General features: G+C 45.1%; 1 protein-coding gene across 13 annotated transcripts in view; it reads right to left on the bottom strand.

Moving 5' to 3' along the window:
• Positions 1–13,838, bottom strand: part of FAT1 (FAT atypical cadherin 1) — a 113,901-nt gene extending 100,063 nt beyond the window's left edge. For 5 of the 13 annotated variants that reach the window (XM_030010946.2, XM_030010956.2, XM_030010966.2 and 2 more), the window contains exons 1-2: positions 13,389–13,837; positions 1,874–5,162 (exon numbers count right to left, since the gene is read on the bottom strand). In XM_030010946.2, the coding sequence (XP_029866806.1) occupies positions 1,874–5,162; positions 13,389–13,595 (3,496 nt within the window). In that variant the 5' untranslated portion in view covers positions 13,596–13,837. Of the gene's footprint in view, positions 1–1,873; positions 5,163–10,938; positions 11,058–11,455; positions 11,589–13,388 lie in introns of those variants that run through there. The other 8 variants (XR_003922922.2, XR_003922921.2, XM_030010986.2 and 5 more) reach the window with 6 other exon arrangements.
• Between the last annotated feature and the right edge of the window lie 1,973 nt (positions 13,839–15,811).

Below are 15,811 nucleotides of genomic sequence, written 5' to 3'. Positions count from 1 at the left end.
AAAACACCTACCAAACACAAACACACACATTCTTCCCCATGCCAGCATCTCAAGTGAAATTTGTCCACTAAGATTAAAAACTAGCAACCCCTCTTCACCACCACCCCCTCCCCACCAAACCCCTCTACCTTCATCCCTGAAGAACTGCAAACACTAGATACCAGATATGAATATAGACAATGCCTCTCCCACACCTTGAAAATACAGAGCCGCTGTCCTGGACAAGATTATTAAACAGAAACTGGTTTTGCCCCAAGTTCTGCCAACTTTGTAAACCTGTCAGATAAAAAGGAACTTACTTAAACTCACACCAATTCTTCAGTAAAGCAAACTAGCCTTGTGCTAAAAGAGTAAAGAGGCAACACATGCAGACAACTAATTCTACCACTGTAGTAGTGTCACAAAAATACACATACCTGTCCACATACACATAAATAGGCACACATGTACATATTGGTATCAAAATAAAAATATTTCTTCACTCCAGTTCTCATTACTATTGTCTATCACTTGGACAATGAATTGGCAAACTCAGACTCATTCTGTAGGACAACTAGATGCTTTTCTAAGATACTATAATGCACAGTAAACTTAAATGTACTTATGTCAAAAGAAAGGCATAATGATACACAAACAAATAGTCTGCACACATAGCAAAAACCTAAAAGTGAAACTACTAAGTCTTGGAAAGTACTCAATTCTCCGTTTTTAGAAAAACTGTTCCACAATCTTAACTCTGCACTTTGTTAAAAGCAAAGCTAAGAGAAGCAATGCTATATTTCAAGCTCTAGAGTTGGTTCTTTAGCCACAAACTACATAATTTAATAACTGACTTTTTATAGAAGAAAAAAATATTGCCAGTAACAGTTTGGTCACCTAAACCTTGAAGAGCAAAATGACTTTGTGAATTACCCACATTCGCAATTGTGGGAAGCATATAGAACAAACAGAATGGCTACTGGATGAATCAGATGTGATTGACATTTTTTATTCTCTTTTTTTTTTTTTCTGTAAGATGTCAATCACATATGTCATAATTTACCTACATGTAACCCATAGCCAAATTTTGCACAAGATTCCTCAATTTATTTTAAGGCACTTAGATAGTAGCACAATATCAATGCTCTATCTCTAACAGAGACATAAATGAATGGGTAGCTACACAGATGTCCAACCAAAATGTTAGAAGTCAGTACTAGAATTTTATTGAAACCACAATTATGTTTCTTCTGAATACATGACACTGGAATAATTCTTACAGTTGCTCCTCAATTTATGCATTATTAATGAAATAAGTCAACAGTTCAGTCTGCTTCATTTATACAAGTTTTTTTAAAGGCTGCATCTATACTTTCTTTGACAGAAGCCTTTCCATGAAGGCAGCACTGCTTACTAACTTACAGATAGGCACCTATAACAACTCTGAAAGATAACTACCAAAACGAACATGTATGGCAATATCACACCAATGCATACCTCCAGTAAATGAAGCAACAGAGATTAAAAAGGATGAAAATCCCTGCAGAAAGCAGTTTGCTGCCTTAGCTTCATAGTCCCACTGCCCGCAAGACAACAGCGTTCACATGAGGTAGACCTTCATTTTATATCAATAGTATTATTTTTGCCAGGTGGCATAGATTTTAAGAATGACTTTAGGTAGGCTGGATAGCAATGAGGACAACAGAGGAAAATTACTCATCAAATGTATACTTATAATTTCACTAAAGTGTTAGACAGTGCTATACACATTATTAGTGACATTTTTTTGTCCTTACAAGAACATCTATCTCAACTGTGACAATGCTGCTTATCTTGTCTCTTTGCTGGCATATGATTTTATTTAGAATATAAAAATAACCGAAAGCCACCTTACCTTTTTCTTCATCTATTCGAAAAACTCCTATACCAGATCCATCTCTGATGGAATATCTAATCTCCCCATCTCGTCCCGCATCTTCATCGTAAGCAGATACTGTCATTACTGAGGAGCCAACAGGGGCATCTTCTTTTATAAAGCCTTTATCTGCAAATACAGAGAACCGTGGGGGGTGCAAGTTCTCATTCACATCAACTACCTCAACCTCAACGTAACACGTAGAGGACAATGAAATGGGCTTTCCTTTGTCCTTGGCCCGCACAGTCAGGTTATAAAGTTGTTTCTTTTCATAATCCAGCCTTTGTACAATACGTAATGCTCCACTTAGTTTGTCAACATCAAAGGTGCCATCTCCACTGTCCAAAAGACTGTATCGTACTTGACTTGACTGGCCTAAATCAGGATCATAGGCTTCCAGCCACGTAATAATAGTTCCCTCAGGAAGATCTTCTCGAATTTTCACATGATAATTTGAAGGAATAAACTTAGGAGGATTGTCATTAACATCTTCTACAGACACTTTCAAAATAACTGTTGAAAATAATTGAGGTTCTTCAATAGGTTGGTCCCTAGCCTCTATTTTCAAGAAATAGACATGCTGTTCTTCACGATCCAGAACCCCTACAACTTTCACAACTCCTGTCACAGCATTAATAGTAAACTTGTCTGTATCTGTAAGAAGAGAATATTTCACTTCTCCATTAGCCCCCAAATCTTTATCAGTAGCTTCAATTTTAATTATTTCACTGTTTGGCTCTTTGTTTTCACTCACTTCAACAAAATAGCTGTCTTGCAGGAACTCTGGTGAGTTGTCATTAGCATCCAAAATTTTTATATCTAAAAGGTGCCAGGCAGACATCTGTGGTATTCCAAGATCATAGACAGTAATATTTAGAGTATATTTATCTTTTACTTCTCGGTCAAGGGGAGATAAAATTTTCAGCACTCCTCTTTCCATATCAACAATGAAACTACTATCTTCATTACCTCCAGAAATAACATACACTAGCTTTCCATTGAAGCCAGTATCAACATCAGTAGCATTCATAAGTATTATGCTGGAGCCCACAGGTTGGTCTTCTCTTATCTCAATGCTACTGGGGAGAGTACTTCTAAACTGAGGTGCATGCAGATTCACAGAGTGAGTGTCAAAGGAAACATCCTCAACTTCTCCACGACTGTGCAATTTATTTGCTTGTAAGAGTTTCTCTGCAAGCATTTTGGCAACACCAGTTTCTTCACATTGCAAGCTGACCGGTTTGCGGCTAGTAGCTACAGTTATGTTGATATACAATGGTTTTGCAAAGTTTTCTCCATCTGTAGCTGTAATTTTCAAACTGTGAAAAGACATTTTAGCACCTAGGCCATCTACTAGTGACTGTTTGAGTGAAAGTACTCCAGAATTTGGATTTAGGCTAAATAAATCCAGTTCATTTCCAGATTCAATTTGGTATCTCACCAACTGGAGCTCATCAGCATCAATAGCAGATACAGTTGTTATTTGTTCTCCAACACCAAGATCCCTGGGGATTGTTCCCTCACAATTTATTTTCTCAAACAGAGGTATATTGTCATTCAGGTTATTTAAAATAATAGTAACAGGAACTTCAACTTCTCGACGATATGGTATACCCCAATCAGAAGCTCGAATCCTTAAACTGTAAACCCTTGGCATCAATTCATAATCCAAGTCTTCTGAGGTACTAATAATCCCACTGAAATGGTTAATCACAAATGGCAAAGGATTTAGGTTTGCAATGCTATAGGTCACATAACCATTCTCCCCTTCATCAGGGTCTTTTGCACTTACTCTCATGACACTCGTACCTATTGGCACATTCTCATCGAAGGAGGCTTTATAGGATGTCTGGGTAAATTCGGGAGGATTGCTGTTCATGCCTAGTACCTTAATTAATACTTTTGCAGAAGCTCTTCTGTCACTTGTCACAACTTCAAGTTCAAAATGGGATCCATATTGTGCTTTTATGGGTTCTAAAGTGGTAATAAGACCAGTGTGAATGTTTAAATTGAATTTTCCTTTGCCTGGTGTATTTTTAAATACATATTTTAAATGTGGGTAACTAGGCAGAGCTTTCACCATTATCACAGGTGTGTTTGGAGGGGCAAATTCACTTATTTCAGCTCTATATATCTCTTTTTCAAATCTGACAGGACCAGACTTAAATTGTGGTGATGTCACATGAATAACTTTTACAGAAGAAAACTGTGGGGGATTTCCTTTATCTTTAGCTTGAAGAGTAAGGTTGTATCCAAAAGGGTGGCTCTCCCAATCGACGTGACCAATAGCTTTTATTCTGTATTCTTTACCTCCTGGAACAGACCTCACTGTTTTGAACTGTTGAAGAGGATCACCTGCAACAATATTTAATGATGCTATTTCCCCATTTGAACCCTGATCATTGTCCTCTACAGTTACAATTGCATAAGTTGGATCTTTGTCCGATTCTGATGGAGTCAATGTAACAGCTGTAATAACGGGGGCGTACTCGTTTGCTTGCTCTACATGAACAGTTAGTTTTGCCATACTGCTTATGCCACTGCTACCATACAGCTTCAGCCCACGGTCCACTGCAAGAATTTCCATCTCGTAACGCTTAGTATCTGAGTAGTCAAGTCTACCAGTTAGAACTACCACTCCACTAGTTGGATGTATAGCAAACACATCTGTTCTTTCTTTAAAGCTATAGTAGAACTCTCCATTTGTTCCTATATCTGCATCTGTTGCACTGACTCTTGCGATGCTGGTCCTTATTGCTGTGTTTTCAGGCAAAGAAACACTATAAGATGTTGGAGAGAACAAAGGCCGCAAGTCATTTGTATCCAGTACCTGTATCCTGACCTTCGTGCGTGTTTCAGCGTTTGTATTTTTTTCAACTGCTTTAACAGTCAGCATATAATGGTCTTTTACCTCTCTGTTAAGGATAGCTGTGTTTCCTCCCTTGGTCCGTATTCTCAAAAAGCAAAAGTTTCCAAGAACATATTCTTCAGCTTTGAACAAGTTCTCATTGTCACCAGAAATAATTTTGTATCTTAGGTCCCATAAAGGATTTGTAATGTAAATGCCCATTTTCACTGGATGCCCAACGTAAGTCTTGGCTGCAGAATTCTCATACACAGTGGCATTATACTGTACTTGTGTAAATTGCATTGGTGGAGCATGATGTGGCCTTTGATTTCCTTCACAGTTTCCAAAATGCTGCACCAGCAGCATCAGCAGCAACAGCATAGTCAAGTATCTTCCCATGGCAGCAATTACAAAGAAACCCTGAAACAAGAGAGAGAAGTGTTAAGACTTATGACTGTTCAGATATTACTCAAATAACCTTGATGTTTAGCTTAGAATTCACACTTGAAAGAAAACTAGAAGTTACACATTTAGGTTATATCCTTTTTGCAGAAAGTTTCAACTTGATTTACAGTAATAAAAATAAAATAAAAATTAAAACTCCTAAAAACCACCAAGAATCCACAAGACCAAAAGTGCAGGAATTACTACCATGACCCAAGGGGAACACGCAGAGTTAACTTCAAATGAACAACTCCACGAAGCAACATGTTAGAAGAAACATGCCAGCGCTGTCTGCTATAAGAGAGCAAACTAGATCTGAACTAATCTGGAGTAGTGAACATTCACTCCAGTCCTGTACTTCATACGTAACATTGTCCTTCAATAGAAAATTTTTCTCCCTCATTTCACTTAGATTGTAAAATGGCTGATGTCCAATGATGTGGAAGTAAACTGCAAGAGTTGGCCTGAAATCACCATGAATCCTTCAAAGTATCCTATGAGCACCTGTTCCAAGAATTATAAAAATCATAAACAGAGAATAATTCTGTATGTATTATATTCTCTCCAGCTCTGAGTACCCTTATACAAGTAGTGCATATCATAAAAAACATTTTTATCAAGCATCACTAAGTTGTAAAATCAATAAAGAATGAGACCTATTCCTTTATTCCCCTCTCAGAACAGATCTGAAACAAATTAGTATTAAAAGCTATGAGAACAGGAATCTATCAAAGTAACTGGAGGAACTATTAAGACATATTTCTCCAACACACTCCAGAAACGACAGTGAAAGAGCCTAGAAGAGCAAGACAGACATGGAGACACACCCTCACTGGCTTTCCCTTTTGAAGAAGTCAGCCTATCATTTCCAATGCCTAAGTCCAGGCAAGACTGCAGTAGGAAGAAAGGCAGAAACCTCAGGAACAAGACAAGACCTTTGGGACCACCTTCTTCATCTGGGTTTATAGCAACAGTCTTTACTCCCAACAGGATAACAAATCAAAGCTTCAGAATGCTTCCTCAACAAGCCCAAGATTTCAACAAAATCTTGGGGGAACAATTTCTTTGCAGCAAGTAGAAAGCAATCTAGCTTTGACTTGATTACTTTGATTAAGTAGTAAACACTCCCTTCTTCCACCTTGCCCTATTTATCCTAAATATTTTTCCCTTACCTCTCCTTTAGCACCTTCTTCCCTGGCCAGTCTGTTATGCAGCTCATACTAACTCCTAACTGTACCCTTCCTTCATTGTTCCTGACCTTTTCCTTCCACACTTTAGCCCCAGTTTGTCCTCACTCTATCTTTGGCTGTCAGCCTCTCCTCAGTGCCTATCCTCACACTAGTTCTGTTCGCCTCAGCTCAAAAGGTATCACATTATGTTGTCTCCATCCTCCACTCACATTTTCCCTTACAGTTATTTCTCCCTCCCCTAATTCCTATCTGCTCAAGTAGATACATGAAAGATTGCATTGGCTGAAATTCCATGGACTGCCTCTGCCCACTAGAAAGCATTAGAGCAAATTAATCTACTTGTATCAACAGTTCATTCCAAAACCTCAGAAGAAGCTAATTCAGTCACAGCTGTTAATAAGTCAATGATTTTGAGAAGAGAGAATTTAAGACTCAGATCCACACAAACTATCGGAAATATTGGAAAGGAGTAATGAAAATTTAGCTAGTATCCTTTTGGAAGAAAAAAAAAAAGTGCATGTCTTCCAAATCTAGCAATTAAGTTACATGATTAAAGCTATAACCATAGCAAACAATAAAAAGTGAATAAGCAAACAATAAAAAGTGTATGAGCTTTTAAAAGTAAGTCACTAGCTGGAACCACTACTTACAAGGTCTTAACACTGGATGAAGGAAAGTTTGGGAGGGCAAATGAGCGTGAGGTTGGAACAGCCACTATTTCAATGGGTTAACAATATTATTCCTCCCCTATCTACTTTTCTTCCCAGGCTATGATTTGTCCTGGGAATAAACAGACACTTGGGTCTCCAGGGCTTCCTTCCTCTAACAAACTGCCAAGTAAATGAACATTTTCATCAAAAAAAACCCCAACACAAAGAAAAAACCCAACAAAAAAAACCCCAGCCAAAACTCTGCAATAAATAACTGATATCAATACTTGCAAAACTCCAAGCAATTTAAGGTGCCATCAGACTGTCCTAAGAGACATGTTAAGAAATTATTACATCATTTTTAAGTAATCAACAGAAACAGGCTTTTTTACTCCATCTTGCTGGAATTTTCAAAGCTGTCTATTATCAAAAACTACTTAATGATCAGATCTTTCCCTCTTTTCTCCCTCTGTTACAACAGGATGGTTTTTTTAAGTTTACGCTGAAGTCCAAAACCCAGCTTCACCTCTGATGCTATGGCATCCCATAACTCACTGCCTATACTTACATTTGGAACAAGCTGTCTGAAGTGGTGTACTTATTATATAAAACATTGTACCTCTCTGTATCTTTTATCATTTGCACCTCACATCTCAGGCACGTTAGACATAACATGCACCACAATATGATGCATTAGACTGCATTAAGATATCCAAACTCCCCATTAAAATTCAAAGTTAAACACACACATAGGTTTTACTACTACTGTAAATATTTTTCTGTGCCATAATACCTTAAGCACTTTTTGGTACTTTTCTGTAATAACTTCAAGTGGAGTCTGCTCAGAACCGGCAACTGGCAGCCTATTACAGACGATGACGTGACTAGCGGTAAGAGAATCCGTTCCTCAGAAGCAACTTCTAAGGTTTGCTGAGTCACAATCGAGAGCTTAAGAGCATCTCTCAACTGAACTGTTTTTACCTAACATGGTTAACAAGTTAGTCATTTCTGTTACATGACACTTTTTCCATCTTGTCATAATTTACAGAGCTACTGGAAGCTAAAAAATGTTGATCCAGGATTATCCAAAAATCAACATAATATAATCTTGATAAATATCTAAAGTATTAAACAATGCCAGTTGTAAAGACAGATAACTACTAAGGGAAAGTATGAAAATGTTAAGATAAAGTGATAATGTGTTAGATATAAACTCAGATGGCTCATTACAGTGAGCCAGAATGACTGAATTTCAGAAACATTTTAGCCAAAGGCTACACTTTGAACTCCTAAATTTTTTATTATCTTTGGAATATGACCAGTTTAGGATTTTCTGCATCCATTTTCAACACATAAGGCAACCGTTTGCTTAACAAAACATCATAGCCCTAGGTTTATAAGAAGTGCACACCGTATTTATACTGAAAAGCTACTTTCAAACAAACTTTGATTTCCTATTTGGAAATTACTATTCAGATACATTTTTATTTATATGCATATCCAGGTCATTTTTATTTATATGCACATTCAGCATTGGGATACATTAGTTACAATGTTAACAAAGTTATTAACACATCAACACCATTAACATAATTTGTATATGGGGAAAAAATACTAACACAACTTAGAAATATGAACTATCTTCACATTAAAGGTATAAGAACAAGCAAAATTTTGGGGCTAGCAGACCTCAAACTGATAACTTAGAAATGAATATGATTTGGATAAGACAGCAGTCATATAAAAGGCTCTTTCTCTTAGCAGTATGTTTACAGTATCTAGACTTCAAAGTTTATAGCTTGAGATTTGAAAGTTTTAAGCATAAAGTACAGAATTTAGTAAATTACAATCTCAGTGCCAAGCAAGCCAACAAAAACCAGACAAAACAAGCTTATATTCTACATAATGTATCAATGGGGAGCATACATTGACAGATTTACTCCCCCAGCAATCAAATAAAAGTCACAGGTAGAAAAAGAACAAAAATCAGGCCACACAGGTGAAGTAGCAAAAGTCTCAGTCCCATTGCTATCCCTTTTCTACACGCAAGATCTGCCAGTTAAGTCCAGAAGGACCTACTGTAGAGATGTAAGCTACATCATTTACATTAGCAGAACAAGACTTTGTGAGCATGGCCTGTTACACCGCTCTAGGGACACATCAGAGAGCATTTTGAGGACTAAAAGAGGTTCTTTAGTGCTGTTTCTACAATACTTGTCTACTGAAATCTCTCGCTAACTTTTAACAAATGTAGCAGGGGTTTCCCCCCACACATGCACCAGCTTCTTTGATTTGTAATATTAAGTTATTAACACTAAAATGTCTCCGTCAGTTTTGATCAGCATAGGCAACTGATGCTGTTTGACACAAATGCACTGTGAAAAGTTATTACTGCAGTAACTAAACTGTCATGACAGGGTTCCCATTGTAGAAGTCTACGAGAGTGTAGCTTTGGGGGCTGTACTAACTGTAGTCACACCTACTCTTTCAAATGTTTAAAAGTAATTATTTATGTTGTCTGATTGGAAAAAAAAAATAATCAGATTTAGCTGTTCCAACATGCTTACATTTCCAATAAAAAAAACTTAGCAGTGTCTTTTGCTTTTCTGAAAGGGAGGGTGTGGGTCTGTTTTGGTATTCAGAAAATTAACACATGATGAAAGTGTATGGTAACATTACTTTAGTAAAGCTGGTAAGTTATTCAAAAAATGTACATTGTCGCAGAGATTAACATAACAGTTTCAACTTGTGACTAAAGTTCAGTAAGTTTTACACTTGTATTCTCCACATTATGAGTTAATCTCATGAGATACTTTGATTTATGCTTTTGAGATCTTTGCTGTTAGAAGAAAAATGCAGCAGCTGTATTCAAACAGCATGCAAAGATTCTGAATCCAGAGTGAAACAAAGTTTCACATAGAGACTTTTGACTACTTATCTGTACAGCAGTTACCTACTACTCACCAGTTGTGCAACAAAAAGCAGACCTCCAATCTCCGTGAATGAAAGAGTTTGAAATTTAACATGGCACCTTAAAGTTTGTGATGACAAAAATAGTTTTACTGAGCTTGAACTCAGTTTTAAACTTTAAAAAAAATGTAAAAAGTGTAAATCTTTGAGGGTTTAAAGGGATTTTATGTTTGCTTACTTGCACTGATAGCAGCGATAACCTCGCCATATAAAGTTCTTTCGCATGCTAAGTTACAAAAACCAGGAGACTATCCTACTACTGGGACGACTACTAAAGCTCTCCTTCCAGTCTCCCAAAACTAAGATTTTAGGATTTCACAGAGAACAAAACAGAAACTTAAAAATGAAAGAGTTTTCAGCGTTAAAGTAAGGTATTTTACTCACTAAACAGCAGAGTATTTCCACACGGTTAGACAAGTAAATTGGACATACACATCTATTACACAGCATTCTTTCCTTTTACAGAAAGACAGCAGAGGTGGTAAAAGAATACAGGTAGTATTTCCCATGTAACTCCCTAGGAACAACTTGCACGCAAGTAGTTTAAACCGTAAGAAAACCTGCTGTTAGAAGGGAGCATTTTTTAATTTACTAGTGCGTTTCCAAACCGAAAAAGCTTCCAACGAGGGGATGTTACCAGGTGTAAGGCACACCGTCACTTACCGACACCAAGAGATTAAAAAGCGCACCTTTCAAACAGAGCTTTGTTTTGTTTCAACGGCCGTAAAGAGGAAGAAAAAAAGGCAGCAGAAGCTGGCTGATGCGCTCAGCCGGGATCTCCCAGAGCCACTGCTAAACGCCGCGTCCTCGCGGGCGCTGCCCTTTATTTTTCGGAAGAATCCGGCGAGGAACGCAACGAGGGACGCGGTGTTGGAAGCGCAAACAAAGGAAGAAAGTCACCCCAAGGTACTTCCTCGCCGCGAATCGCCCCTGCCGGCTTACCGGGGAATTAAGTTTGCAGTGGCCCATCGGGAGCATCCGAAGACACCTTGCCTCCAGGGGAAAACATCACCGCCGCCCCTTTTCCTCGATGCAACTTACGAGCAACCTGCCGCCTAAACTAACTCCTGCCGGCTAAACTGCCGGCTCTCAGGGGAGCGCGGCCGCGGCTCCAGCCCGGCCGGCCGCCGCCAGCCGCGGGGGGGGGGGGGGCAGCGGGGCGCCCGGGCCCGCGAAGCACGGCGGCCGGCCCGGCCCGGCCCCGCGGGCGGGGGATAAGGGGGAGGGGGCCGGCGCCGCTCCGCCGCCCCTTCCCGCGGGCCCCCGCGGCACAAGGCGGCCGCTCCCCCCCCCCCTCCCGGCGGCCTCGCCGCGCTCCCGGCCTCCCCTCAGGGCCGCAACTTCCCGAGGGGGCCCGCGCCACCCGGCCACCCCCTCCCCGCGCCGCCGCTGCCCGCCCTCCCTCGCCACCAAAACTTCTTCCAACTCGCCCGGCTGGTCCGGCCGCTCCGCGCCGCACTTCACCTCACCTCTCCGCCGCTCGCTACCTGCGGGGCGGGGGCACGGGCCGGGACCAGCCCCGCACGGTGCCCGCCGCGCCGCTCCCCCCTTTCTTCCCGGGGCCCTAGCGCGCCTCGCCGGTGCCCCTCCGCGCCCCCCCCCCCGCCGCCGTATTCCTCCGCGGCGCTGGACGGCCGCCCCTCCGGAACTCGTTTTCGCGGCGCTCCGCGGGCGCGGGAGCGGCGGCAGCAGCCTCCGCACCCCGGCCCGCCTCCCCGCCCAGGGCCCAGCCCCGCCGGGGAAGGACGAGAGGCGGAGAGGGGGAGCGAGCCAGAGCCCAAGCCGTTTCTCCCGGTGGTCCGGCGCTCACAGGGACGCCAGCGGGGCCGGGGTGGGGGGGGACGCCTCACCTCCGCCGCGCTCACCCCGCTCCAGCCTGGCCGGGGCGGCAGGGAGCGGGGTGCCGGTCCGGGGACGCGGGCGGCTTCGCCTGTGGCGAAGTCCTCCCTCGGAAAGGCTACTCGGAAACTTCAGAAAGCTGCTGCCGGGGAACGTCTTAACGGGGATGGAGACGAGACCGTCAGAGCCCACGGGAACAGCCGGTCCTCGATGGCGGGGCTTTGCCGTCCGAGGAGCAGCGGGCACCCGGGACAAGCCCCGCCGACCCCACTCGCGCCGGTGGCAGCGAGGACCGCCCTGCGGCGACCGCAGCGCCTGGGCGGCCTCTGGCCCTTCCCCCGTGCGGCGAGCGGGAGGGGGCGCGGGCGGCCGGGCTGCCGCCCCCGGGCCGCGCCGGCGGGCTTGGCCTCACGCCTCCCGGCCTCGGGCCCCGGGCTGGGCTGGGCGAGCCGCCGCTTAACGGCCGCGCGGAGGGAGGTCTCCCGGCGGAGGCCAAAAAGGAGTGACGGCTACCGCGGTTCCCCGCCACCGTTTTAAGGAGTAGCGCCGTGCCCCGGCGCCGGGAAAAGCAGCGGCGGGGGGAGCGTCTGCGGAGCCGGGGAAGCCCGGCGGCGACGACGACGACCACCACCCCCCGGGCCCGGGGAGGGGGTACGGGCTACCTCGGGCGGGGAAGCGCCCTGCAGGAGTCATGCTGAAGGGGTGGCCGTCAGCCAGCCCAACGTTAAAGATTAATACTCCGAAATAAGTCCTCGGAGGATTCCCCGCTCATTAATAAGTGATCACGCTTAATAACGATCAAACGTTTGCCTGGGGGATCCCGACCCAGCGGGGTCACGGCGAAGCTGGGCTGCGGGCGGCAAGAAGCCAGCGGGGGCGCGTTAGCCCCGCCACGTCTTCGATTAGCCCCATAAATAAATAACGCCGGCTGCGCAGGGGGCCCTTCTGTAACCACAGCCTCGCGCGCCCGCGGCTGCAGATCGGAAGGAACCGACCCCTTTCGGCAAGCGCCGGCGTTCCGGTTCACCAGCCCGCAGTCGGGAGGCTCCGCCGTGCAACGGCCCCGCAGCGCCCGCGCCGCCTCCCGGTGCCCGGGCACCGGCCGCCCCGCGGCGGTGGCGGCGGCGGGGCCGCACTTCCGCGGCGGCCGGGCAGGGGGCGCCGCGCCACAGCGCACGGGCGGCCGGGCAGGGCGCCGGCAGCCAGCCCGGGCTCGGCGGAGGGGAGCCGGTAGCCCGCGGCGCCGAGCCCGGCTCTGGCTGCGGGCGCTCGGGTCGGGAAACCTGCGTGCCGCTGTCTGCGTGAAGGTGGCGGTATAGCCGGGGGTGCCCACAGCCCCAGGTACGCCTAGCTTTGGATAAAGTCGATGTGCATCTATATAGAGAGAGAGGGAGAGATACAGAAACATACATATACTACACAGTTATAAACTACTGGTTGATGCGAAGACCTGAGTATTTTCAACGCAACAAACTAGAGCACCAAAACCGCTCATGCGAAATCAGCTCTGCGGGCACCCCGCTGATAATAAACTCATTAAACAAAGAACTCACCAGACCAGCTGGACTCGGCGCTCTTCTCCCAAAGTCCGCTCCAGCTCGGTTCATCTCCGCGCGCTTCCTCCCCCCCTTTCTTTTTTGTCCTTTTGAGAAGAAGCGAGCAATGCCCCGGTGCCCACACACCTCTAGAGCGTGAACTCCGCCGCGGCCCCGGCGCTCAGCGCGGCCCCGGCGCGCAGCAAGCGCGGCGCCCGGCCCCATCGCCACAGCGCGGCATGTCGGCTCCGACCCATCCGCTGCTTTAAACTTGAACGAGGGTGGGCAGGAAAAATAGACGGGGAGGGGGAGAAGAAAGGAAAAAAAGAAAAAAAAAATAAGGCGAAAGGGAGGGAGAGATCCAACTTTCTTAAGACATGTCCAGGCAAAGAACGGGCAGAGTTGAGGAGTTGCAGCAGCGGAGAGTGAGAGTGGGGAAGCTGCGCCGGATCGCCGATTCCCTCCCTCCCTCCCTCCTTCCTTCCCCCCGCCTCCTTCCCTCCCTCCCTCCTTCCCTCCCTCTCCCTCTGCCTTCTTTCGCGCTCCGTCCGTCCCCCTCGGACCGTGCTCTCGGCAGCACCACCCCCTCCCTCTCCCCGCCGCTGCAGCGGAGCGCGGCGGCAGCAGCGGCAGCGTGCACCGCTCCGCGCCCCACGGCTCCGCTGCCGCGCACCTGGGCCGCGGCCGCCCGCCCGCAGGTGAGGCGAGGCGAGGCGAGGCGAGGCGCCCTGCAACCCCCCGCCGCCCCCGGCCCCCCTCCGCCGTGACTCTCCGCGGCCGCCGCCGGTCAGGGGCCCCGCTGGCTCCGCCGCCGCAGCGCCGCTGGGCTCGGCGGGACGCCGCTTCCCCCGCCGCAGGGCTCCTCCTCGGCGGGGCACAGCCGCTAAAATAAGCGGTGACTCCAGGTGGGCTGAGCACGGGAATCTCCCACTCTTCCCCCAGCCGCGCTAAGACTGGAATAGCTCTCCCTCTCCTTCTCCTCTTTCTGTTTTTCTTTTTTTCCTCATTTCCTTTTTTCTTTTTCCTTTTTTCCCTGTTTCTTATCCTTTTTCTTCTTCCTCTTCTTTTTCCCTTTTCTTCCTTCCCTTTTTCTTTTCTTCAGGGGAGCTGTATTTTTCAAGGCACAGGAAAGGGTCCCCCCCTCAAAAAAAAAAGCAAAATGGCAGCTCCTTCTCAAAAATAATAAATCATAACCAAGCAAGGCATATTTATACTGTGGTTCTCCCTCATTCAATGTAAGCCCCAACCAATTGCTCCTCCTTGCCAAAGTCCAGGAGAGGTGTCACTGCCAAGTGGCAGGGATCAGCTGAAAGCAGGGGCCTGGAGTAGGTCCTGAATGATGGGGTTTATAAAATTTTGGGAAAACTACAGAAAATGCTTAAAAGTTATTTACCTGAGAGAGATAGTGTAACACTAAATTTGTAAAGCACGCTGAGATTCTCAGAAGGTAAAATATTCTTTCATGACACCATTTATCCCGAAGGACCTTAAAGTCGTGGCCTTCCTCCAAAAGTAAAATTGACTTCTGAAGACATTGGATCATTATTTCCTATAAGATACACCACTAAAATCTATCAGCCAAGTGAGCGTGAAGCGTTCTGTGTTAGGAAGAGCAGATACAAACTGCAGTATATAAATACTAAGTACATTTCCAAATAGTGCATACAAGCCAATTCACCCTGGAATGATCACTTTGAATGAACCTGTCTGGAAAGTTTGATGTCAAAATTCTCCGGCCTTGTAGATTTCCACAACAGACACAGCTGATTGATTTACTTAGCATGTCAGAGTTACTTTTTGAAGACCCTATGTGGAATTATACCAAGTCCTTATCCAAGTGCCACTGGGCCAAATGATCTTTCCTTCTGTGAAAACTGCTTCAAAGTGATCTTCATAAAGTAAACTGCATTGAAAAGAGCATTCCAGAAAAGAGCTAAAAGGGGAACACTTTAAAGGCATTGTAGTTAAGGGCTAGAAACAAATGTAAACCACACTTCTACTCAGTACAGTTGCAAATATTTCATAATTTTGGAGTACAAAATTTGCTAGCTTTCAGAGTCATGGCCATATTGTGGTTGATTGCTGAATTAAGTAACGAAAGGGCAGAGCAGCAGATTGCTTAAACTTTTATCTAACCTTTAGTTCTCAATGCCTGGAGAAATGCAGTGGTGGTGTGGTTAATTGCAGTAACTTCCCATAAGTGGGACAGGAGGATCTCTCAAAAGTAGCTGGTAAAGATAACCAAAAAATAGGGGCTTCTGATTTGGATTTCCTGCTATACACATCCTATGCTGACAGTAAGTACTTTAGATGAAGAATAAAGGGATATGCCGTCACTCTCCATTGGTGAGTAATGGTGCTTAGCACTTCAGATGAAGTGTTGGAGCCAAGATGGCCGGGCAAGTGTATTCATAAGTCTTCTTGATATATATAGTTTTACC

Source organism: Aquila chrysaetos, chromosome 1 (assembly GCF_900496995.4).
Source record: "Aquila chrysaetos chrysaetos chromosome 1, bAquChr1.4, whole genome shotgun sequence".
In the NCBI taxonomy this organism is placed as follows: Eukaryota; Metazoa; Chordata; class Aves; order Accipitriformes; family Accipitridae; genus Aquila; species Aquila chrysaetos.
This window is presented reverse-complemented; position numbering and strand designations above follow the sequence as displayed.